This window comes from Trachinotus anak, unplaced genomic scaffold (assembly GCF_046630095.1).
Source record: "Trachinotus anak isolate AG129_WGS33_773 ecotype Australia unplaced genomic scaffold, CSIRO_AGI_Tana_v1 ptg000023l, whole genome shotgun sequence".
Classification (NCBI taxonomy): Eukaryota; Metazoa; Chordata; class Actinopteri; order Carangiformes; family Carangidae; genus Trachinotus; species Trachinotus anak.
The window spans coordinates 7,587,762-7,613,820 of NW_027273874.1; the positions used below are offsets into that span (position 1 = coordinate 7,587,762).

The following is a 26,059-nucleotide window of genomic DNA, read 5'->3' on the forward strand; positions in this document are numbered from 1 at the left end:
GCAGCAACCAGCTCGTCATCCCGTTTGCTCAACACTTTTTGTTACTGCAGAGTCTCTGAGGACGTGTGTGTGTGTGTGTGTGTAAGTGTGTGTGTTTAGTTTGCTCGTTTCTTCACCTTTTGCTGCTGCTGCTGCGCTCTGCAAACCAGCCGCAGTTTCCTTTTGGATTCTTTACACTCCGAAGTTAAACCTGTTTTTTTTTTTTTTTTTTTTTTTTAATGGACTGTTTTTGTATGGTAAGCTCGAAGTGGAAATAAAAAGAAAGCAAAGAAGAAGAAGAAGAAGAAGAAACAGCCAAACCTGGAGGAGGAAAAGGGCGTTCATACTTCGAAGTGACCATGGAGGTTCCTGGTATGCAGGTAAGGGGAAAGGTGGATTTCAAGGTTTTTCACGGTGTTTTAAGCGTCGATCCGAGCAAAGCAAGCCAGTGTTTCAGCAGTGGAGGGGACATTGTGCAACTGCAGGCCATTTCCTATAGATTTTACACTCCTTACACGCTGTTTATGTGCCTTAGTCTTAATTCAAATGAGCTGGAAAAGTTGGTTAAGTTACTGGGTCTTTATGTTGCTGTGAACCTGTGGTGCTCTACACTGAGTTTCTGATATTCTTCTTGTGAATTTTGTTCCCCAAATAAGTTTATACTGGTCTCTATAACAGTGGCTTACACTGTGACTCCACACAGACTTTACAGTGATCTCATGTTGTTTAAATCTCTTTATAGTGAGCCTGTGGTGATTAGATGTTCCTATAATACTCTCATTGTGACTCCAGTGGTTCTGGCTTTACAGTGACTTTCTGGTGTTTGTATCTCCTCAGATGTCCCTGTGACATTCTTGTGGTGACTTATGAAGTGACTCTGCTGCTCCATATTGAGTTAATGGTGTCTGAATGATGTTTATGCCTCTCTTTTATTTCCTCACAGTATTTATATAGTGTCTTTGATTGTGTTGGTGGTACTCCAAGTTCAATTTACATCCCTTTGATTTAAAATGTGTGTTTTCTTCTTCAAGCTTAAAACCCCTATAGTGATTTGTAATGAAACTCTGGTGCTCCGGTAGAGTTTATAGTGAGCTTAAGGTGTTTATAATGTCCATATAATTACTTATAATGTGATGATGGTACAACACATTGATATAGTGACTTATATTATGATGCTGCTATTTCATAAAGACTTCATGATACTTTATAGTGTTTTATGTACGTTATAATTCCCTAATATTCTTACATTTGCTTATACAGTGGCCTTTTGGCACTTTTGCATCCTTGTGATTTTGTCACTGTAATATTCAGTTATTTTTTACATTTTTTATAGCTCAGTGTCTTTTATCTGTAGTATTTTATGATATGGGCTGTAATACTGCAGTCACACGAAGTTCTAGGTGTGTCTGTGCCTCTATGTTATCCCTATATTGCTTCTTTAGTGACCTATATTGTGTCTTTGTCGCTCAGCATTGACTTCGTATTGTTTATGGTCTTTTATTGGACGTCCTATAGTGTTAACATCGGATTTGTGTGATATCTCATAAAATGCATTGCGGGATTACACTTGTGTTGTGGTTTATTGAAGGCAAATTAATAAATAGGCCGAGCGACTGCAGCATAACAAGGTGTGTAAGGTGAGTTATGAGCTTGTTAAACGCTGCGCTCATTCTCCTGTTTGGCCGGCTCTCAGGTGTGTCTACCTGTGGGACTGGCTGCCTGGCTGTCAGCTCTCTCGCTCTGCCTGCTCTGTTTGTCCCAGGTGGGCGGGAGGGGAAGTGGTGGCGCAGGGTGGTTAAAACAACACACACCTGACACTCGGCTGCAGCAGCAGAAAGACGTGTCTGTTGTACCTGCCAGCAAGACTGATGCTGCACAGTGGGAAGCCTCGTGTAACACTGGAACAACTTTATTGACTGTAACAGGAAACATATTCCAGTTTAGACTAGGCCTGCAGCTGTTATTTTCATTATTGATTACTGCTGATAATCTTTCTAGATGAATCGTTTACTCTATGAAATGTTAAAAGAAAGATTCACTGAGCTGAAAATGACTCTGAATGGTCAAAAGCTCCCAGATATTCAGTTTTCAGTGACATTTATCAAGGAAAAGCAGCAAATCTGCTCTTTTGAGAGTCTGAAATCTGCAGATATTTGGGAATTTTCATCAGTATAGTTGCTTTTCTGGTGATTGACTAATAGATTAAGTGACTAATAGTTTCAGCTCTAGTTTTGACAGATGATAATTTTTTTAAAGGTTAAAATATCAGTCATGTTGGCTGTTTCTAAGGTGTTTCATTCGCCTGTAAATCAAATACCATTATTTTCAGTTATTTGGATATTGATGACTTAATCACATCGGCTTCTGGGAACTTAAAGCTGATGTAGTAAATATTTTTGTACTAACTTCAAATCCAGGAAGAGTGTGGCTTTGTGAAGTTGTACTGTTTTGGCTGCAAGTGCATATGAAACAGGGGAGTTTTGAGCAGCTCCTTAAACCTGAGTCAGCATTTTTTATAACTAAGGGAAGACGGTTCCAGAGTTTTAGTTTTAAACCAAGATCCCGGGACAGACAGAGGCACTGGGCCAGCCCATGTAGTGCTTTATAGGTAATTGAAAGGCTCATCTGGACACTTTCTGATAAAGACTCATTATAGCCTTCAACCTGCCCTGAGGACACAGCGCTGCTCTGAGGATATATTTAACCTCATGTATCATAAAGTCGATGGCCGAAGCTCTTGTCAAGCAACAATCACCATCACCAGCTTCCGACAAGAAACCACGTTTGGTATTAGAGAAAACTCAGAAATTGCCCCAATTTAACATTTACTGCTAAAGGACCAATACACTGTGCTCTCAGGGCCTGCGATGAGGACTACAGTCCTTGATAGCTGTTAGGCAGTCTTGAAATGAAATGGTTGTAGAGGGATTGGAAAAAAAAAAAAAAAAAAGTCCCTGGTTGGACTCAGATGTCGGGCGTCAGAGTTACAGATTTCTGAACCACCAGAAAGCCCCACTTTTTATGTTTCTTATCAATAGGCAACACTGTACTGTTGTGAAATCCGAACACTTCAGGAAACGTTCTGTAAAGCGTGGTTACCATCAGTCGGCTGGCACTTTTGTGGGTTATTGGCTCATCACGGATGCCGTTTTCTGTCCACATCCTTTACAGAAAGAAACATCACATAAAGCAGAAAAGTGAGCCTGACGTCATTTTGAAATTGCATACTCATTACCCAAGTTGCTCAGCTGACTCTGTTATTTACAGAGCTTTCACAGTCTGTTAATAATACATCTCATTGTTCAAATCTAACATTTGCTTCCTTGGGCATGTTTTTATGAGGTCTTCGAGGATATCCCACAGTGAATTATTGTGGAGGCGAGTCACCTAGCCTGACATAGACCAACTGTATGACTGAAGAAATTATTACTCTTCTGAGCATTAAAGGGGCTGAAAACAAGATGATCTATGTTGAGGAATTTCTCTTTAAATTAAATTAGAAATAAATAAGCTAATGATTGTTTCCATTATCTGTTCACCCTCCATTTATTTTCTCTTAATTGATTTGTTGATTAATCATTTGGTTGATAAAACATCAGAGTATAGTAAAGTTAAAATTGCCCATCACCATTTTCCTTTGTGCAACTTTAGATATTGAAATACCTCTTTTCATCTTACACTACTGATGACTCATTGTCTACAGCTGATAAAACGCAGCATGATTGATCTTTTATTGTTTAAATGATTGATGATTTGCTGGTTGTTAAGTAATAGTAATTCAACATGAACAGTTAGACGAAAACACATTTTTATTGCAGCTTGTGAAACGATTTATAGTTTAACTTTTAGTATCTTGGGTGCCAGTGGAGAGTTTTAGTATCCTGTGGTGGTTTGTTGTTTCAAACCAAGTCAATCATCTTGAATTACAGATATAATCCGAATGAAAGTTAAACAGGAAATTGAGATATTGAGATGTTTTACGAGAGAGGAGGTATCACTCTGGAGTTGTGGTCATGTTTTGTTGTCAACAGAAAATAAATTGGCAATTAGTTTGATAATTGATTCATCATATTGAGTCATTCTTTAATAAAGGCTGAGAAAGCTGGCTCTTGGCAATAAAAATGAAAAGGTCACCTCGGCTGCTCGGAATTTGGGTTGAGCCTTTATTTTCTGACATATTATAGACGAATGACCAATTGATCAATGGAAAAAAAATGATTGACAGATTAATCTATAATGTTTAGCTGATACTGATTCAAGAATGCAAGGATCGGGATCATTCCCGATCCTTAGAAACTTCTTCACTATCTCAAAGGAAAATATTCAAATCCAAGACACTATTATAATTAACACTTAAGATTTTTTTGTCCATCATTTTATCAGTGATGGGAGAAGTATTCAGATCATTTATTCAAGAAAAAGGAGTGTTGGCACACTCTAAAATAGATAAAGTAGCATCAAACAAAAATGTCCTTAAACGTAGCATAGCACTGCAACTTATGTGTTTTACCAAAATACAGCTTGTTATATTTGGTATGTTTTGAAAAGGATCCGGTCAAAGATATGCTGTAGAATAAAGTTGTGTGGGTTTGAACAATGTTTAGTTTATAATGGTACACCCACTATGGTTTAAGGGATTAAGGGCAAAGTTTCATTTGAGTGTAAGCCTAAAAAAAACAGACCGTCAACACATCAGAGAAGAAGGAGTTCAAACTTCTCAGTGCTGAAGTCTTTTTGAGCGAGGCGCTGAATCCCTACTGGCTTCAGAGTTGATGTTTTCAGCCGACCTCTGACCCTTCTCCATGAAGAAAAACAGAGAAGAGAGGACTTCCTGTCTCTCTGGTAAACTGTAACTCTTTACAGGGGATCAGTTCTTGAGTTTCAGCCAAACTTTCCCGCGCTCTTGTGTTGAACCTTCCTGTACAGTGTCAGCACAGGTTGTCCCCAGCGTGGCAGACATTGCAGGGAAGCCATCTGCAGGCGTGTCCTCAGAGATGGCTCTGATCAAACACCAGGGAGTGCCCTCTTCTTCTGCTGCTCTTTGTAATTTTCACGGCTGCACCTTCCTCAGAACTCCGGTTCCCAGGCATCCCGTCCTGACATAATCACAGGCTCCACCGGGCTGAAACTTGTGTGTGTGTGTGTGTTTCTTGCTTGTGTGTCTCTGGGTGAGAAATTATCAGCAGCCACCAGCCCAGCTGCTTGTACGTTCTGATTATGGAGGGTGAGTCAGTTTTTCTGGGGTGTGAATCATAGCAGAACGTTTCTACTCTCCTCTGCTCCTGTATCTGGTTTGTTTACATTCACATTTTCCTCGACCCGAACTTGTAAACTAGTGTGTGTCATTACAGTGAGTAAAATAAAAACACTGACAAATAAGGAAGTTAGTTTTGGTTAAAGTTAGGGCTGAAAGCATGAGGGAACATTTTGGTAATTAATTAATTAATTAATTGTTTAAAAAAAGTAATTTTTTAAGCAAAAATATCAAACATTCCCTAATTTGAGCATCTTAATTGTGATAATTTGCTGTTTTTCTTTGTTGTGTATGATAGTAAATCATTAATTTGGGGGTTTTTGGACTGTTGGTCAAATGAATCACGCTATTAGAGCGCAAGAATTTGGGCTTTTTCAAAAAATGGTTTAGGTATTGGTACTGAAATTAAGGCAACACATCAGTACCACTGTGTAGGCCTGATTTCTGCTGCATTTTAACCCTTAATCTGGTGGATGACTCACCTCCCCCAGACTTGTTGTACATCACATTTAGATGAATGAGTTTTTGGAAAAGGGGCGACGCTACAGATCCCGTCACGTTTTTGTCACCGGAAATATGACAGAGTGGTTGACATGATCACATGATGCATCTCTGCAAAGGTCATTTTTCAGAATGCTGTGTTTGTACTTCCTCCTCCAGCAGCTGTGACCTTTGACCTCTAACGCACACACACAGAGCTTTTTTTGTTTGGATATTTGGACACACTTGTTAGTAAAAACATGGAGCTCTTTCTCTTTCTCACTCTCTCTCTCACTCGTACAGAGAGTTTCCATGGCCTCATCCAAGTTTTTTTTCCTGGGCAGCTGAGTGTTTGCATGTTGGACCGACCAGAGTTCACTGACCTTTAAAACCCAGCTCCACCTCTCTCTTTGCTCTGTTTATCTAAGTATCTTTGACCTGGATCTACCTTTTATCACCAGTGTTTCCCTTATCACCTTTTAAGCTGCAGCTGTAAAACGTAGGTGTGTGTGTGTGTCTCTTTAACACTGCTCCTCTGTAATATTCAAATCCTCTGTTTCTATTTAAAGTCAGTCGAATGTGATGTTAAATGTGCTGTAATGTAACTTGGGAACATTTAAAATACTACACAAGTAAAGTTTATCCTCCAAAGAAAAAGCGATGGCTTGATATTGTTCAGTAAATCCATATAACAGTGTGAGCCGCATCTTAAAACTGACCTTTATCCTGACTTCAGTGATTTGAGTTCTTATTAACTCAAGCTTTGAAAGTGTTCTACAAATAAAAATCATTTTATTGATTCATCAAAAAAAAAAAAAACATTTTGTTTGTTGACGACCTACTTTTCATGATTAAAATAAAACTAAAACTAAGTAAATAGTAAGATTTAAAAATAAGAGTTATGGCTAATTATATTCCAGCTTTTGTCAGTGATAAGTGGCTGATAATTACTGTTTTAATGCAAAGTTTTATTCAACCACCTGCATAGATCTACAGAACCACACCCTGTGGCTGACAGGGCTGTAGGGCTGACACTAATTCCAAAAGTCAAGCTCCATCCAGTCTAAAGGTAGATGTCCAGGTGTTTTTGATTATAAAGCAGGTCTAGGTTCTATATTAATACTGTGAAAGTATCAAAGCCTCAGTCCACAGAGAAATGCACACAGCCTGTATTCAGAAACTGAGCCTTAAAACCAGCCGTCAGGACTTCTGGAACTTTGTGATGTCACAACAAAGCAGTCACCGCCCCCCAGCCACGCCCACCTGGACCCACCATCCAGTCTTGGTTTCTCTGAGTGTTTACCTGAAATCTGCCATATTTTTAATGGATCACTCAGAAAACAGCCAATCAGAGGAGAGGATCAGAGCCTCTCTTCTACCAACAGTCGTTGTTGTGAATTTCCCCACTGTGGGAGTAATAAAGGCGATCTTATCTTAACAGTCAACCACAACCAAAAAATATGCTGTTTACTATCACATGTGACAAAGAAAAATATCAGAATCTGACATTTGTGAAACTGGAACCATCAAGCATTGAATTACATTTTTTAAAATTATTTAATTAAAAATAGTTGCCACTTAATATTCTGCTAATCTTCTGATTTCCTGCTTCATGAATACAATTAGTGTGGGAATGATTTCAGCAGAAAATTCAGTGTCATGTGATTTAAGATGATCATATGGTGAGTTTGAACAGCCCAGGCTTTTGTTCTGAGAGTGAAGCAAAGAGCAGCTGTGGTTGGTTCAGTCATACAAGATCAGACAAGTTCCTCTTTCTTGGTGTTGTTTTGATTTGTATTTTGGGTGTTTTTATATGTATGTCATATGACCAGCTGTCAGTACTTTCTATCCTTGTCTCATATCAGGAGGTCTGAGCCTCTACAGTTCATATACAGAAAGTTTGAGGAGACTTTGTTTTTGGTTGTTTTGGTTTGGATATTGTCACATTGTAAACTAGTTGAAGCATCTGCTAAGCTAACTATCACTGTCTGCTTATTTTACACATGTTAAGCCGTTTTACAGGACGTATAGATATGAAAATATCAGTTACTTAGCTAAAAATAGTTTATAATACATTATTAGCTGTTTTCTGACATTAAAAGACAAAACAATTGGTTGATAAATCAAGAAAATATTCATAGGCTTCACTTTTTCCTTCTTGAGACAGGTAATCATCTTTTCATTCAGTACTTGGGTACAGACTTGGATTTGTAGTGTAGTATAAAAGTCACTTCCCCTACACCTTTTGCACTCATGCAGCCCCGTATCAGCAAACTCCCACCACCATGTTTCAAGGTTGGCACTGTGTTAGTCCGGGTCAGGACCACACCAGAAATGTTTTGTGCTGTTTTGTGAGTAATGGTTTTCTTCTTGGATGTTGTCCATAGAAGTTTCGTCCATGCAACGCCCCTCACAGTCTCTGATCAGTCACTGAAACACCAATTTCCACAAATAACCCTTGTACCAGAAGCTCTAACCCGTTTGTTGCGTCAGTGCAAGGTTGCGTAAATAACGGACTGTGTGGCGTCACTTTCCAAGCCGACCATTGCACCTTCTGTTATCAGTTGCATGTCTCTTCCTAAAGCTCCTAAACACTGCTGTAGCTGTGTTTTACCTCATGTTCAGCAGCCTGTTGACGCTCTTGTATCCCCTTCCACCCTCAGTCAGTCCTACAGTTTGGTTTCTTACTTGATCAGGCAGGAGCCATGTTGCATTAGACGCAAACTAGGCCAGACCTGAGCAAGCTCCTTTGTTCTCGGGTTCTTTTATAACCTTATTCATGCAGGTAGCCTTATTTGAATATCACAGGTGTACTCACTTTAGCTGCATTGTGGTTGTACTTTGGGGCTTTTATTTTCAAGTCAAATCCTGAACGCTGTCACTGATGATACACATGGGTCCGACAGACGGTGTTCGCCTCGAACCTTTACCCAGCGATGCTGCTGGCTGGTTAGCTATCTAACAGTTGGTTCAGGTTAATGGATTCACAGTGAAAAACACCTCTGAACTTTCTCTGCTCCTCTGCTAATTGATAGTTATTTAATGATTTTCCAGTGACGGCAGCATAATGATTTGGGAGGGTTACGGTAAAGGATTTATCAGAGTGAGCAACATAATCCAAACACAAGCTCTTGACATTGTGGCTTCGGTTAAACATTAACTTGAAACTTTTTCTTTTTTTTTTAAATCTGTGACGTGAGTTTGTTTGCATTTGTTTAATTCTCCTTCAATATCTGTAAACGATAAGCGACAATTACAATTCCCAGAATGGAAGTTTAACTAACTATTAAAGATGAGTTTTTTTTCCCTGCAGTGAAACATTAACTGGAGCTGACTGACTGTGAAGGAATGTAGTTGGTAGTTTTACATGGTCTCAGTCTCTTACTCAGTCTGGTTCAGCCTGTACAGTCTGTAATGTCTGAGCTGCTGCTGAATATTTAACTTCCTTCTCTGGTCCATGTGCTGCTCTTTCACTGCGCTGAGACAGGAAGGTCAAAGTGTCGCCTCTCAGATTTGTATAATCCCTGTTAAAAGTGCAGTTTATGTCTTTCATTTGTTATCCTGTACAGTTTTAGTCAATGAAGGTGCTCAATTCAAATCATTTTTGTGTAGTACATAAGTATATAAATGCCTCAGTATTTGACTGAATGTGCTGAAACGTTCCTGTGTTGTGAGTAAACTGAGACTTGATATTGGCTCTGACCTCCTGATTTGATTCAGTCTTGGTTCAGAAAGCCCCTGTTTGTTTCAGTTAATTTCGATTCTTGATTCAGTTACATCACATAATTACCAGTGTTGCACGAATATGAAAGGACGTCTCAGACTTTATTATGGCAGTAATCAAACACGATTCATCACAGAAAATAACCTTTTTGTCCATGTTGTGAGAACTTCATTTTCACAAGTTCAGTTTTAAAGGTAGATGTCCATGTGTTTGTGATTATAAAGCAGGTCTAGGTTCTATGTTAATACTGTGAAAGTATCAAATCCTCAGTCCACAGAGAAATGCACACAGCCTGTATTCAGAAACTGAGCCTTAAAACCAGCCGTCAGGACTTCAGGAACTTTGTGATGTCACAACATAGCAGTCACCGCCCTCTGCCATGCCCCAGGCCCCGCCCACCTGGACCCACCATCCAGTGGTTACCTGAAAGCTGAAGATGTTGAGTTTACTATGATATTTAACTATGGTGACTGGTTGCTTTCAGGGTCAACTGTCATCTATATTGGGGCCCAACAACAAATGTTTACCCTGGGGCCTCCTAGGTGGTTAATCCAGCCATGTTGCTAATTAGCACATGTTAGCATGATAACACTAGAAACTCTAACTGTAGCACTGAGTTTTGTAAATTCAACTCGAGATTTGTAATGTTTTCTTATTCTTTGACCAAATACTCAAAACATACGAGCATATTCTCATGATAGGAAAAAAAAAGCTGATTGTCAAATGTTAATTTTTTATTAAGTTGACACCACACTGGGCTTGAAGGTAAAAGGATAACTGGAAACAAAATCTTATTTTAGTGTTTTCTATAGGAAGCAAATACTGGCATTATGAGAGAGAGAGAGAGAGAATCCATAGTCTCTCGCCCATGCCCTCCGGAGGAAACCCCATGGTTCATTATTATCATTACATCACCAGTAGTTATCACAGTAGCTGCGTTTCCTTATTGGCTGAAGGTGAATCACGAGGCGTGTGGTCATTTAATCTGCATTACACACACAAAAGAAAGTATCGATGCTGTTGATTTGAAATTTTGCGATACTTCAGGGAAACTAATTTCAACTGCTGTCAGTGAAATTTGATTAACACTAGTTTGACAATTGATTAAAATTAATTGACAGTGAAAATAACCTTTAGCTGCTGACCTGAAGCAAAGAAATCAAGCCAATCCCTAATTCTGAGGAGCTGAAACCAGAGAATGTTTTTTGCTTTGTCAGTAACTTAAATGATCGACTGATTAATAATTGGATATCAGGACAAGGTGCTCCAGGTATTTGAAATGACTGTGTCTGAGTAGACCTCTGTTCAGGCTGAAGGTGGGCGAGCTGTGCTGCGAAATGCACGTCATTAAACTTCATGTAGTTACAGGAATGAGAAAGGAGTGCCTCTTGTTGTCCTGTAATTAGCAGTCGTAAAAAAGCAATCAGGAGATAGAGGACATGTCAGGCAAACACTCTGGGTTTGAGTGGTATTATCAGCAGAAAGTAATAACCATGCCCCGGTCATTGGAGGATTTATCCTCAGGGGAACATGAACATCTGCACAAAACTTTGTACCAATCCGTCCAGTAGATGCAGAAATATTTCACAGGATCTGTGAAAACGTCAGATGACCAGGCACGGCCAGGAGCGTTCATCCTCTGGGGACCATGGAAATGAGATGGCAGTACATCCAGCAGTTGATATTTCAGTCTGAACTGAAGTGGCACACTGACACTGTAATCCCTATAAACTAAAAATAACCACAGGGCAGAACCTTATTCATATGAAGAGGGGTGTAACCAAAGAGTCAAAGCTGTGTTTGTGCGCAGCTGCTTCAGGCAAATGAGCTTTTGAAACAGGTACTGTAGGTTTAACTCACGGACTATAGTTTGAGAGAAATGTTGGATTATTACTGAAGTGGTATTTTTGCATGTCTGCTAACTCCATGTGGGCAGTTTAACAATTACCAGACACAACACAAAAAGCCCAATAATAAAAAACACTAACTCATAATCCACATATTGAAACACTTCAAACAACCCAAACTGTTTTTGATCCTCTTTTACTGGTATAATGTCTTATTTTAGAAAAAACCAAGCAACAGATTTTTATTTTCTGCTTTATTTTGATAGTTGACTGTGCAGATGTAGGCAGGACAGGAAGTGATAGGTCGTGGTTCTGGTTTTGATATAAATAAAACTCAGTTTTATCCCAAAATGATCTGTTGAGCCCTTTGATGCTTTATGGTGTTTACATGATTGTGTAAATGTTTCAGTGTGTTAAAAATACCCAGACTATTTAAACTGGGTTTAATCTCAGCTGTCTATAAAACATGATGAAACTAAAAGCACATTTAGGACGTTTGAAACTTCATTTTTTTCATTTCCGAGGTTTTGTCAGGGCTTGTTTTAATGTGTCGCGTGTAGTGATGTTGGCATTGTCATGAATGAGTTTTAACAGGACTGTAGTGAGAGTTACACTGTCCCATGTTATTGTCCTGTATTATCTCTGTGTGTTCACCATCTCTTTGCTTCTTCTCATCCGCCTGCTCTCCGTCTCTGCACTGAGCTAAAAGTATCATTAGACACTAACCACTGTATTTGCTGACAGGGTGTGGCAGCACTGTGGGCACTGCGTGTGTGTGTGCGTGTGTGTGCGTGTTTGTGTGTGTGTGTGTTGTGACTGTTCCTTTTTTTAGTTCAGAGAGGAAGCTCAGCCATCATCGTAGGAATATCATACGCTGCTGTGGGTGTGTTTATTAAATGTTCTCCCAAGTATTTCTTGTGAGTTTATGTGCAAATGTGAGTGTGTGTCATACTTTCTGTTTTTGCGTACGTGTGTGTGTGTGTGTGTGTGTGTGTGTCACCCTGACTTGCATAACAAATGCTTGTTGAGGCCATGGTGGCAGCACTTGAAACAGTGAACCGCTCAACAGTTCACGCTAACAGGGAGTGGAGCTACGTCACCGCAGCCAGAAACCAGACGTGTGTGTTGTGTGGTACAGAGCTGCAACAGTTAGTCGACTGATAGAAAAGTGAATTAACTGGCAACTGTTTAAATGAATGAACAGTCATATTAGTCTGTTTTTAAAAAAGGGTTCTTAAATGTCAGGATTAGATGCATTTTGTTGTATTTCTGGCGTTTGGACGTTTGGACGGACAAAACTTGACATAGTTAGACGTCAGCGTTGGCTGTGGGAAATGATAATGGGCTTTTTTTTTTTTTTTTTTTTTACTATTTTCTGACGTTTTGCAATTAAAATAATTGATCATTTAAGTGAGAAAATTGTAATTGATCGTCGCGGCCCTACACTGGTTTCTATAGTAACATGTTCGCTTGAGTGTTGATAAGTGACGGCGTCTCTTCTGACTAATACTGCTATGTAAATTTTGCATAACTCCAGTCTTCTGTTGGTGATATCAAACATATGCCAAGCTATGGCTGCAACTAACGATTTACTTCATTATCGATTGGTCAGGAACCTTTTTATTTATTTATTTATTTTTTCAATTAATCAATATATGTCAGAAAAAGGTGAAACATATTCAATACGTTTTCCCTGGTGTCTTAAAATGTCTTGTTTTGTTCAACCAACAGTTCACATAAGTCATATGATGTAACTGGGGCAAAGGCGTATAATTAGTTATGACAGAACAAAATAACCAATTGCTGTTTAAGGAGGTAAATAAAATGTGAATGGCTGTTCACATCTCTATAAGACAACCCTGTAATAGCCAGGGACCAATCAGACAAAGGTTCAGCTTCATTTTGTAGTTTCATTAACAGACAGAACTGAGGTTAATTAGCTGCAGCTGAAACTTCTATATTAAAACTCTAAATTACTCTGAAACATTGTGAAACTGCGAATTCAGCCTCATTAACATGTTGGTAGAACAACAGTAATTATTATTGAATGAGCTTTAATGGATCAGCTGATCCTAGCTTGTTGATATCAGAAGTCATTTTAGCTGCTCTGCTAGCAGCAGTTTACTTTATCTCAAAAACAAACTATTCACAGTTCAGTGGACTCTTGCGATTTAGCTGACGCCTTGTTTTTCCTGTTAAGACCAAACTGTACTTTTCCACATTTAAAAAAACCACTTGCTGAGCACATTCCTGCTCCCCAGAGGAAGAGCCCTTTTGATCTTAATTAGCTTTTGGCTTTTATTTTTTTTGACACTACCCTCAAGAGGGAGCATAAACAAAACTCTTATTGTGAAGTCATGAACATGAAAAGCTGGGAGAGCTGAAATGTGACATAATAGTTTATTAACTTTAGAGGCACAAAGTGGAAAAACTGACACTTGATGGTGACGATTATTCCTGTAAAGTTTCTGCCTTTTTCATAATCGCAGCAGCTACAGAGTTTAGGAAATGAATGTAAGCCCTCAGAGATAAGTATTGTGTGTGTGTGTGTGTGTGTGTGTGTGTGTGGTCTGGCAGCTGTGTGTGTTCAGTTCCTGTTATCTTTAACTGCCATGCTTGTTTCCTTCTGCGTTTTTATGGTGTTTTTTTTGAGTGTGTGGCTTTGTGAAGCTCTGTGGTGACAACATGACTGTTGTGTTGCAAACCTTTGTGCATGAGAAAAGTCACCGGGAATGAGATTGAAACACTTGTCATTGCTTTAGAACTTATGCAACACTATTGTGAACTTTTATGCAAATATCTTTTTGTTTTGAAAAAGTTTTCATTTAAAAAGTTTCAACAAATATACAGTTCATCAATTACTTTTTTCTATTTTGACATATACTCAGATTGTATATATCACGGCTGAATAATTCATCTAAATATTATCAAAAGCACAATGTGGCTAAGTTCAATATCCAAATCGCAGGAGCTGCAGTTTTTTTTTTTTTTTTGTTTTTTTTTTATTAAAGGCAAAGTGTGTAACAACAGACCATAAATGAAGCATTGTGGTCAGAGACGCCACGGCCTATAAATCATATTCTCCAGGAAAAAAGACCAGAGAAAAATCACATCATCATCATTTCTATATATATATTTTTTTTCATTTAAAGTGAAATGCAAAAAATGCCATTCTCACTATCATCATGACTCATTTTGCAATCTGTTGTAAATAATCGCAATATGATTTTTTTTTTTATCTATAATATCTTTCAGCCCTAATATATATGACAAAACAAAGATAAAAACATATACTTAAATAAAAATAAGTGTAAAAGTGAAAACTAAATGAATGACACAGCAACTGAAGTTATAGAACTTTCAAAAATATTACTTAATACTTTATTCAACAATCACCAGAAGTTAGTTTTCAGATTTCTTCATAAACACTTAGATCAACTCTCAGTCACACACTATGTGTTATATTTGTAACCCAGACATTAATATTTGGCTCATTACTTTTATTTTTTCCAGATTAATACGTAGCTTTGCTTGTAATATACGCTTTCAAAATAAGATCCTGAAGTACAGATTTCTGACTCAAAAAAGCTTTGTGTTTAGCTTTTATTATTCTGTGAATATAAACTATTAGTGAAATGTTCTTCTTGTCTCCTCTTGTCAGAGTACTCAGATCGATCCAGAGGAGTTGTTCACTAAATTGGATCGCATTGGAAAAGGATCTTTCGGAGAGGTGTGGTGTCATTTTTCACATTTTATTTCATCTTCTTACTTAGTTTATTGTTAGTTATTATTGTATTTACTGATGAAACATTTTCTCAAGTCTGTTTTTGTCTTGTCTTGTTCCTTCTTTCTGTTTCCTTGTGTTTTGTTTTTTTTTTTTTTTCCACTTCAGGTGTTTAAAGGTATCGATAATCGCACCCAGAGTGTTGTTGCCATTAAGACCATTGACCTGGAGGAGGCTGAGGATGAGATCGAGGACATCCAGCAGGAGATCACAGTTCTCAGTCAGTGCGACAGTCCTTACATCACCAAATACTACGGCTCCTACCTGAAGGTGAGACGGACGCCACATTTCCACTCTGTCAAACTGATCTGAGTCACGCGCAGAGTGATGAGAGAGCGCAGAAAACAGCTAGAAATGTGAAGTTTCTTATGATGGAGAAAAGTGTGAAAATTACTGTTTGTTGTGATCATTGAATGTTGATTTTAAGCAATGCAGGTGATGGGAAATGTAGTCTTTCATTTTACACATTCATGCAGACTCAGGGTCTCACCGGCGTGTTCAGAATTTGTCCTTCCTCATAAAACAGATTTTTTTGGAATAGTTTGAAACCTGTTTGTTTACATCCTTTTTGTCTTCTTCTTCTTCTTCTTCTTCTTCTTCTTCTTCTTCTTCTTCTTCTTCTTCTTCTTCTTCTGCCTTTGTTGGCACATTACTACTCCTTCTGTGCACGTTACTACCACCAACTGTTGATCAGTGGAATAGCATTAAAAAAAAAAGTAGGACTGTAAATCACCACGTCCCAGAGCCAAAATACATCACGGTAACATTCGTAAAAACAATGGTAAAAATCTCCACAGAGTTCTTTCATTTAAAGATAAAGTTATTTACTGAAAAGCACCTTTTATTTAAGTGTTCATGGAAACGAGCAAAAAAAATTATCTGTTACTTGCTTTGTGTTTTGTGTCTATTTAGAAAATGAATTCTTTTTCTTTCAGGGCAGTAAACTATGGATCATCATGGAGTATCTAGGTGGAGGTTCAGCGCTCGACTTGGTGAGAGTTAAAACAGATTTACTGAGAAAATAAGAGTTATAGAGACTGTTATAAGAATAACAGTTTCAAGCAGCAGCAAGAAAGCACTGGGTTTAATCTTGTAATTTATTCAGGTGATAAGTTTTAGTATTTGTTCAGAGGTTGTTGATAAACTTAAATCTGAAAGACTTTTGTTTTTTTTTTAAAAGATGCAACCTGTTAAAATTCAAATGGCTGCTTTAGTGTCGCCTTCTGGAAAATTATTTCCTCAGTTAATCGGAAACAGTTTGGAGACTAAATGAAATTGAAATGTCATTGCATTGTTTTCTGAGAGGGGATTTGTGGGCCTTCAGTCAAAGGTGTAAATGGATATGAATAAAATGTAAAAGTGGTTTATATGAAAACATACAGCAGCACATCTGACCCAGAGGTTACCTTATATCTGTGTTGAGACTTGTTTTACATGAAACTGAATAGGGTGTGTTTGAGTTCCTGTGCACAGCCTCTGGCATATCAGTGCATGTTTTATATGTGTCATCACTTTGTGTGTGTGTGCGTGCACAGCTGCGGGCAGGTCCGTTTGATGAGTCTCAGATCGCCACCATGCTGAAGGAGATCCTGAAGGGTCTCGACTACCTGCACTCCGAGAAGAAGATCCACAGAGACATCAAAGGTACGATGGGATCAGACGCCACAGGCCGACCTCCTGCTTTAGCTGCGTCACTTTAAACATGAAATTAAGGTTTTTGAAAGAGACAGATTTTTTTAAAAAGGGTCAAAATTGAAGCAGAACTAGAGGCTGAGATATCCTGACTTTTCCTCCCTGAAATGAGTCTGGCTTCTACGAAACCCTGGATCCAGCATTTCATTTCTGAATGCAGCCAATCATTCGAAGTATCAAGTGTGTTTTGAGAACGTCACAGCTCCTGTCGCTTCTTTTAGGAGAATGAGGCATCGAGCTGCTGCCAGTCTTGGTGTTAAGGTCGACCACATATATGGAACAACATATATATTTACAAAACCCAACAGGTGCATAAAGCATTGACTGATTGAATCAGAATCGGTGTTAATGATGATACTTGTCTGTAGCTGCCAACGTCCTGCTGTCGGAGCACGGTCAGGTGAAGCTGGCCGACTTCGGGGTGGCCGGTCAGCTGACGGACACGCAGATCAAGAGGGAAACCTTTGTGGGAACGCCATTCTGGATGGCTCCCGAGGTCATCCAGCAGTCCGCCTACGACTCCAAGGTCAGTCACATGTGTGTGTGTGTGTGTGTGTGTTACTGCAGTCATTCAGACGTTACAGGAAACTCCACGGACACGTAGGCACTTCTGTACCTTCTGCAGTCGGGGGGTTTGGGTCCACACATGTGCTCCAGAAAACATGACGGCAAGATGCAAATCCTGCGAACAGCTGTTTGCCAGACTCACATGACTCACATTTACATTTCTGAATCTTATACTCTTCACTTGATTAGATCCACCTGCAGAATCTGATGCAACTGCTCTCCTGTAAAGTCGACTTTTACGATGCCTCTGACTGAACATTATAAACTTTATTAAGGTGGAATTTATGGCAGAGCTGTTGTATTGGATTGCATTAGATTGCACCTGAGGAAGTGGGTGTATTTCACTTTTACAGCTGTGGCTCTGGGGCATTGGATGTGAAATGTTGAATGGCTTGTTTGTGTTGTTAAATTAACACACTCGTCACAGTTGCCTTTAGTCTGTCGACCATGTTTTCCTGTTGCCGCAGCAACTGCAGCCACGTGGATTTGTTTTTGTGTCTCTGGATCTGAGGTTGTTTGCATCATTTCCACAGTCTTCATGGTTTTATTTGCATGTGAGAGAAACAGCCACAGTGTCCTGGTGTGTGGACGACAGTCAGAAAAGTCAGGGAAAAGACTGATAATGACGCCAGTGTCCAGTTGTTTTCATCTCTCAGGGGACTCCCTCATCTTTCCTTTGTGTGCACACAAAGCAACTGTCTCAAAGAGAAACCCCGATGTGCTGCAGGCAGGGACTTCAGTAATAAATGCACATAATTCAGACAAACATTTATGCATTCATAACTGTCACCACACACACACACACACAGAAGTAAACAGCTGGTTCAATGTGATACCCAGTAACTAAGCAAACAAATGTCTGTATGAAGAAACATAATGGACATGTCAGCTGATCTGCTCTGTCTTTGTTCGCTTCAATACGTCTTACAAAGGTCTGTGTGTGTGTGTGTGTGTGTGTGTGTGTGTGTGTGTGTGTGTGTGTGGTTCATCATATTTTGGAAACAAGGTAAACCCATTAGGGTGTGTGTACTTAGTCTCTTGATGTGGTTTGATTCATGCTGGTGTGTGTCGTTTTCTGAGTTGTGTGCATATTGAAGGGTACGTGTGTCTGTGCATATTGTGTAACGTGTGTGTGTGTGTGTGTGTCTGTGCGTACGTGTTATGAAGTCACAATGTTACTCTCATCCTCTAACGCCCAGAAAGTATCACGGTGATTTGCCGCTCCTGTATGTGTCACTGTAAAGTTTCAGTCACATTCTTTGTTTTTGTGCCAGAGGCAGGAAGTAAAACAGAGCAAATAAAGATAAAAACAAAAAGAATAATGTGTTTGTCCAAAGTATGGGTGCAACCAATTATTTTCAAATCTTGATTTATCAGACAAACGTCCCTAAAAAGTTACCACACATTAAAATTCCCATATTATATCATTTTTCCTGTGTTTTATCTGAAGTGTTGATATCTATAAGAAGATATGTTTGTGGTTTTAAGAATAAAAAGTCATCTCACTGTAGTTTTACATCTCCTCTCTCAGGCTTCTCTCTGGAGCTCTAGTAACAACAGGTCAGTCAGCCAATCAGAAGAGAGACTGGCTGACTGTTTTCTGAGTGATCAAATTCAAATAAAGCAGATTTCAGGTAAACACGCAGAGAAACGGTGGGTCCAGGTGGGCGGGGCTGAGAGCAGTGACTGCTTTGTTGGGACCTTTAAAGTTGATGTCCTCATCTGCCCACCAGCCGAAGTAGAAGCATAAGAATCGTGATGTTATATATGTTATGTTCAGTCTTAATCATAATGACGACACAGTGATAAAGGCAGCATGTTGTTGTGAGGTGGATTTTTTTTTAAAGATGTTTTTTAGTCGTCTATAAAGAGAAAGAAGACAAAGTCTGACTTGTTCAAATACCACAGACAGTTTGCACAAAGAGTTACGTAAACAACAGACGCAACCTGATCAGTTGGAACAGGCTTTAAAAAAAGGCTGCTATTGTATTAAAAGGACTGTCTGTGTGTGTGTGTGTGTGTGTGTGTGTGTGTGTGTGTTGTTGTGTCAGATGCCTGATCTCACAGTAAATTTGTAGCTCTAGGCACAAAACGTCTTGTGTACGATTTGTACTTTTCCTGTCCGGGACCTCGTGGACTCAACCGAGCAGCACTTTGACTCAGAATAACAATAAGTGACCCAATCACACGTGAGCGCTCGAAGCTGAGCAGTGATCTCTGAGGGTGTTGATTGTGTCGACATGACTGAATATATTAAGAAAAAATGTGTAACTCTAAACATTAACAGTGATTAAAACCATAAATAAACCTTAAAAGAAGAATTTGACGTTTTGGGAAATTCACTGTATTGCTGAGAGTCAGTTGAGAAACTGAAACCACTGTCAGATCTCTCTGAACCAGGAGACGGTTAGCTTAGCTTAGCATTAAGATTTGAAACAGTTCGCTGGGCACTTCTAAAGACCACAAACTAACATGTTTGTTTAATGAAAAAAAAATCTTTGGACAGAGCCAGGCTAGCTGTTTCCCCCTGTTTCCAGTCTTTATGCTAAGCTAAGCTAATCAGTTCTGGAGCCAGCTTCATATTTATCATACAGACATTTGAGAGGTGTGATGCTAATGCTAATGTCAAGAAATCAAATGGGTGTCTTTCATCAAATGTTGAACTACTCCTGTGACCAAAACATGAATCCATCACAGATCTTTAGACCCTCCCCTCAGTTTTTTCATCGAGGGGCAGAAGTTCGTTAGCGGTTTATGTTTCATCTGTGTGAAGTTTTGATGCTGCTACATGTGGCGTCCTTACAGAAAGTTTTCGTTTAATACACAGTACATATGAGACGTGTGTGTGTGTGTGTGTGTGTGTGTGTGTGTGCGCACTCTCTGACCACAAGCTGCCATATGTTCAGTGTGTAACAGTAATGGAGCTGGTGGAATTAACAAACGGTGACCGAGCATCCTCCTGTAATGTGACTCTGAGCTGCTACGAATGTACTGTGTGTGTGTGTGTGTGTGTGTGTGTGTGTGTGTGTTCATGTCTGCTCCTCACCTGGGTCGACACATGGTTACTGGAGCAAACTGAGAAGACGTGACATTCAACCTGTATGCATGTGTAACTTTTGAGAGTGTGTGTCTTTGTGTTTACTTTTGTGTGTATGTGTGTGTGTGTGTGTGTGTGTGTGTGTGTGTGTGTGTGTGTGTGTGTGTTTGGCCAGGTTGACATATGGTTAGTGTGTGTGTTAGAGATGTTGTCCAAACAAAACGAGTCAACCTCACTAACGCCACCTGACCCTGTGTGTGTTTGCCTTCATGTATAAATAGTTGTGTCACCTTCATTCTTCACACAGACGAACAGACTTCAGCTTTGTAACAAAATCATGATACAATTTCTCTATTTCCAGAAAATCAATGAGCAATTTTGATAATTGATTTCTGTTTTGATGATCAAAAAATCATGTTAGTCTTTTTATTATTTTAGTTTATCACTGTAATAATAAAACACTGTAGGAAACTATAAAAATACTAAGAGCTTATAAAGAGTCTGATGGCATCCTTTCTAGGTTGGTGCCAATTGTCTTAACACCTCTGTGTGTCTGTGTGTGTAATCCTGACCGTGTGTGTCTCTCCAGGCCGACATCTGGTCTCTGGGCATCACCGCCATCGAGCTCGCCAAGGGCGAACCTCCGAACTCAGACATGCATCCGATGCGAGTGCTCTTCCACATCCCCAAGTCTCCACCTCCGACGCTGACCGGAGATTTCTCCAAGAGCTTCAAAGAGTTCACCGAGGCCTGTCTCAACAAGGACCCCGCCTTCGTAAGACACGCACACACACACACACACACACACACACACACACACACACACACACAGACTGATCTTCTTAGACATTACAGTTTTTACATCAAGGTAAAAGTTAAAAATAAAAACACCAGCTACCAAACTCTTACCATTAAATAAAAAATATGAGGAACAGGATTTTGATGCACAATTCAAGAAAACACAAATTTAGTTCATTATGACTTGTTTTGACTCTTTAAAGTAACTTTTAATGTGTTTTTTTTTTTTTTTTTTTGTCATCTGTTAAAACATTATGTAAACTTAAAGTTGAGGTGTGGATAACCTGATTTCTGCAGGTTGTATTTAGCCTCTGAGGTTTGGTGGTTTGTGTCATGTCATTCATTCTGAGCCAGCGTCACTGTACAGTGTGATGGCGGTTGCACGTTGCTGCCCCCTGGTGGTTAAACCTCCACATATAAACCATGTCAGAAGCCCACAGCGACGTCAGTCCACCACAGACTGTAAACTCTGTCTCTCTGCTCTCTCTTCGTGCAGCGTCCCACAGCCAAGGAGCTCCTCAAACACAAGTTCATCGTCAAACACTGTAAGAAGACGTCCTACCTCAGTGAGTTGATTGACAGGTACAGGAGGTGGAAGGAGGAGGGGCACAGCGACAGCAGCTCCGAAGACTCTGACAGGTAATTCGACCACTGTTGTTGAAGCATTCAGTTTATTTTCAGATTGTTTTTTTTCTTCTTGTGTGTTTGAACTGTTGACAGTAAAGATCAGGGCCTGACGTCGCGCTGTAATGCCACACAGTCCTGGGAAATACATAATAAAAATATGATATTTCACAGCATCGATAATTTAAAACGCAATCACACCACAATGTGCACAAGCTGTGGTTGTGACAGAGCCAAATCATCACTTTTGCAAAGCTGAATTCTCCCTGTTGCAGCTGCTTTACCTCTGTTTTTGCAGAGAGATTGTTCTCTCTCTCTGGTCAGTCAGTCTCCATCAGTGAGAATTACTCAGCAGTTGGGACAGATTTCCTCCTGAGACGACTGATAAATATCAACAGGACGAAAACACCAGAGATCAGATCTGTCTATGTCAAAATGCAGCTAGTGCGTGTTTGCACGGCCCAGTGCTCAGTCAGTAACAAAAGTGTGTGTGCGTCTGTTTTTGTGTTTGTGTAAAGTGAGTCCAGTAATAAGGAGAACAGCGAGTCTCCTGAGTGGTCCTTCACCACCGTCCGTAAGAAGAAGACAGAGGGCAGGAAGGTTCTCAATGGGACGGTCAGTAACGTGTGTGTGTGTGTGTGTGTGTTAAAGTAATTAGATAAATGCTTTTAATGAGTGGAGGAATGGTTAACACACTGTCACACTGGTCTAATTTAAAACTAACGGCAAAGAAAACTGCTGATTTTTTTTTTTTTTTTTTTTTTTCTAGTGTGCATGTTGAATTAGTGGATTTATTTTTAATGAAGTTAGCAGGACAAAATTCATCAAGCTGTAGCATCGGTGTTGCTGTTTCTTTAAACTACATTAAATTCTGTAAATTTGGCCTGAAGTTCAGGAAAGGATGTAGAGATAAAAACAACTGTGTGAAACAAAGAGTTTTCATTCCAAAATTTTTATAATTAATGTGAGTTTTAAAAATGGAAGACGACCTTGTTTACATTTTGGATGTGTTTTTAATAAATGCACTAAAAAAAATACTCATCTTTTTTCCTCTTCATCTGACCAGGTTCAGGATCAGCTGAGTAAATCTGCCAGTCTGACCACAGTCATCTCTCCTGTCTTCACCGAGGTCAGTGTCTACAAATGATAAAGCACAAACCAAAACGCAGCCTCTTTGTGTTGTTTCCTGAGGCGTTCACAGGATGACCTCGAAAGACAAATATGAGAAGTTCACATTTTCAGTCTTAAGCTACCAGAATGAGGTTTTAAAAACTTTTTTTTTTTTACTGCCTGTTTCTTCTGCAGTTGAAGCAGCAGCATAAGGAGCACTCTGAGCAGCGCTTGGCCATTGAGGAGCTGGAGCGTAATATCCGATTGGCTGAGGAGGTCTGTCCAGGTATCACGGACAGGATGGTCACGCACATCATTGCCAGGTACCAGAAGTACGTTCGTCCTTTTCTAAAACAATCAACTGTTAAGTTTCTCTTTGTTTGCGTCTTTGTTTTCTTTCTTGTCTCTTTGCATGTTTGCTTTATTTTGTTGTATCTCTGTCACTCCTGTGTTTTTTTTTTTCTTTTTTCTGTCTTTTTCAGAGTTAAAATCTTGTCCTCTTTTTCTTTAGGTTTTATGTCTCTTGGTTCTCTTGATTTTTGTGTAAATTGTATGTTACCAACTGAGTAAAGTGGAGCCTTTTATTTACATCTTTTTAGTCCAGATAATTTCGATCATCACAGAATAATATAAACTATGTCAGGTCCCCCACCTCTTGACTCTGGTCCTGTAGTTTAATTATTATAGTTTATGTTGAGCTCCTTTGTTGTAAAATTATATTTGTTGAAGCTGCTTTAATTTTTTTCTGTCAAGTATTTAACTTGGCATAGTCATCTTATTATTTCAAAGGAGAACTGAGAATTATTGTCATTATCAATACATATGACAATTACATTCTGTAATAATAAACTGATTGTTCAGTGTAGAAAAGGTTAGTGAATGTCAGTCTTTATTCCCTGAAGCCGATGTCAGAATTGTCTTATTTCTTGTTTTGTCTGAGCAATAGTCAAAAATCCAAAGATGTTGAGTTCACTGTCATAGAAAACTGGGAAAGGGGATTTTTAAAAATTTTTTTTGCTTGAACAATTTTGATAACTAATTAATCATTAACATAATTTTTCAAGTAAATTATCAACAATCAACTAATCTTTTCACCTCTAGATAACTGGTTGTTTTCTGGGTATCTGGGAAATAATGAAACTCCTATCTATACTTGAGGTCAGTAGGGGCCCAACAACAAATCTTTGCCCTGGGGCCCCTGAGGAGGTTAATCCGGCCATGTGTAGTGCAGAACAAGATGTCCACATCTTCCTCCTTCATATCATTTGTTTACCAAATGTCTTCCCCTCTCTCTCTCCCTCCTCCTGCTTTCTCTCCTTCAGATTCACGACCAACTGAAGGACGGATCGATCGACGGAGGAGGAAGGTTAAATGAAGAGAGACTGTGTCTCCACACGGTGACGCTGCTGGATGATTGGAAACAGAGGAGATTTGCTGTGCGATGTCTCCTCGCTGTACACACACATACTCACACGTGCCCACACACACACACACACACACACACTACTAATGTAATATATACACTATATATTATATATATATACATATATGTATACACTGCTGCTGGTTGAAGACCTTTTTTCTCCCAAGATTGGATTGGAAAGACAGCTGCACTTTTAAATGAACTGGTCCAAATTTTTTAAAGTACGACCTGAGTTGCCAGTTGGATTTGTGGTTTTCATTTCCCATTTTTAGGGTCATGACCTTCTCTCTCTCTCTCTCTTTCTCTCTTCCTCTCTCTCTTTCTTTTGCTTTTTTTGTAATCACTTGTTTTGAATTTGTTTAAAAGAAAGCAGAGCATTTTGTCAGACTTACTTCAAACTTAAGTCCATAAATAATCTCTCTAAACTCAGTATGTGCCTTAAGTCTTCATGCAATCAGTCATTTCCGAAAAGAAGACTTTTTTTTGTAAATGGAGATGTATTTGTTGAAACCATACACAGAAATAGGGGAGGGTTCTCGTCCATCAGCAGTGGTATGGTTTGTGTCATGGCTTGCCTTGACCTTGTATATTTCTATATGTTTGTTAGTAGCACTTGAGACAGATTATATGCCAATATTGCATTTGTTTTGTTGTTTTCAGTAATGCTCTTCGATTACAGTTCCCTGCTCCCGGTTCAGGAATTCAGTTCATGCCTGTCCATCAAATGTAACACTTAAAATTTTCAGCTAAGGGTTAAATGGAGTCATTTTCACTCTGATTAAATATGTATTCCTCCACTGAAACAATGCTAGGACAGAGAACACTTGAAAATCACATACCTCGGCTTTAATCGTGGATTTGTACATTACCTATTTTGAACATTCAAGGTGAAAAACTTATCCTAAAATTGGACACACTTTGGGAATTTGAGAAACATTTTTATTTTTAAGTTTCCTGTTTTTGGGAGCTACCAGACTCTTGCTTTGCTAGGCAGCTAATAGCTTGCTAAACAGTAAGCTGGCTTGCTAGCTAACTTGTTGAAGGTGTTCCCAAAGTAACTAGGTTAATTTAACTGTTAAATCCTCAGGTGTATTAAACTAGTTAAGATAAAATCACAATTTAAAATGTTCAAAATGGCTGCCATACGAATAAGGTCACTGTTCCTGTGATGGGAAACACAACTGTTAGCATCAATATTGCTGGTCTAATGGAATGGTAGAAATGGCAAAATCTTTAGGTCTGGACGTAATTTTACTGTTGGATTTTGCTGTCTTGTGGGATTTGCGCTTTATAAAGAGTTTTTGGTTAAATTGAGAATTCTGGAAAGATCTGCTAGCGAGGCACAAATTTGTCTTCTACTCACTTGTGAAAAGTTTGTGTCCCTTTTCAATATGCATCAAGTTTGGGAAAACGTTGAGAACATGTGTTTTTAACATAATTCTTGATGTGTTAGGGTGTTGTTGTAATTAGCTAACATTGGAAGGGAGCACAGGTCCTTTTAAGAGCATGAAGGGAGCTGTAATCAAAGGTATTACTGATAGTTTGTACCAAAGACACTATAAACTTGGTCATTGTATATTTTTGTCTTTTTATATATCATAAGGGATACAATAATGCTTGTTGAGGGGGGAAATGTAAAATTAGAGATGTAAGATTTTACATTATTTTTTTGTAGCGGGACTTAGAGTTTTATGAATAAATATTTAAGTTTGATTGAGAAACTTGTTTCATCACTTTCTT

General features: G+C 39.0%; 1 protein-coding gene across 2 annotated transcripts; it reads left to right on the plus strand.

Moving 5' to 3' along the window:
* The first annotated feature begins 24 nt into the window (after positions 1 to 24).
* On the plus strand, positions 25 to 26,040 carry stk26 (serine/threonine protein kinase 26). 2 transcript variants are annotated; one of them, XM_071460063.1, is made up of 12 exons: positions 25 to 359; positions 14,946 to 15,014; positions 15,177 to 15,338; positions 16,004 to 16,060; positions 16,604 to 16,712; positions 17,129 to 17,286; positions 20,954 to 21,139; positions 21,659 to 21,801; positions 22,305 to 22,401; positions 22,853 to 22,915; positions 23,092 to 23,228; positions 24,219 to 26,040. In XM_071460063.1, the coding sequence occupies exons 1-12, from the start codon at positions 339 to 341 to the stop codon at positions 24,232 to 24,234; spliced, it is 1,218 nt and encodes a 405-aa protein (XP_071316164.1). In that variant the 5' UTR covers positions 25 to 338; the 3' UTR covers positions 24,235 to 26,040. The 2 variants fall into 2 exon arrangements, with proteins under 2 accessions (XP_071316164.1, XP_071316165.1); XM_071460064.1 differs by having other exon boundaries at positions 26 to 359; positions 23,092 to 23,219.
* The last annotated feature ends 19 nt before the right edge of the window (positions 26,041 to 26,059 follow it).

Bases quoted from the DNA above. Each gene is read 5' to 3' on its own strand.
- stk26 (XM_071460063.1), top strand. From the start codon at position 339: ATGGAGGTTCCTGGTATGCAG. The intron at 15,015-15,176 runs GTGTGGTGTCAT...TTTCCACTTCAG, and splicing joins GAAAAGGATCTTTCGGAGAG to GTGTTTAAAGGTATCGATAA. The intron at 15,339-16,003 runs GTGAGACGGACG...TTTTTCTTTCAG, and splicing joins ACTACGGCTCCTACCTGAAG to GGCAGTAAACTATGGATCAT.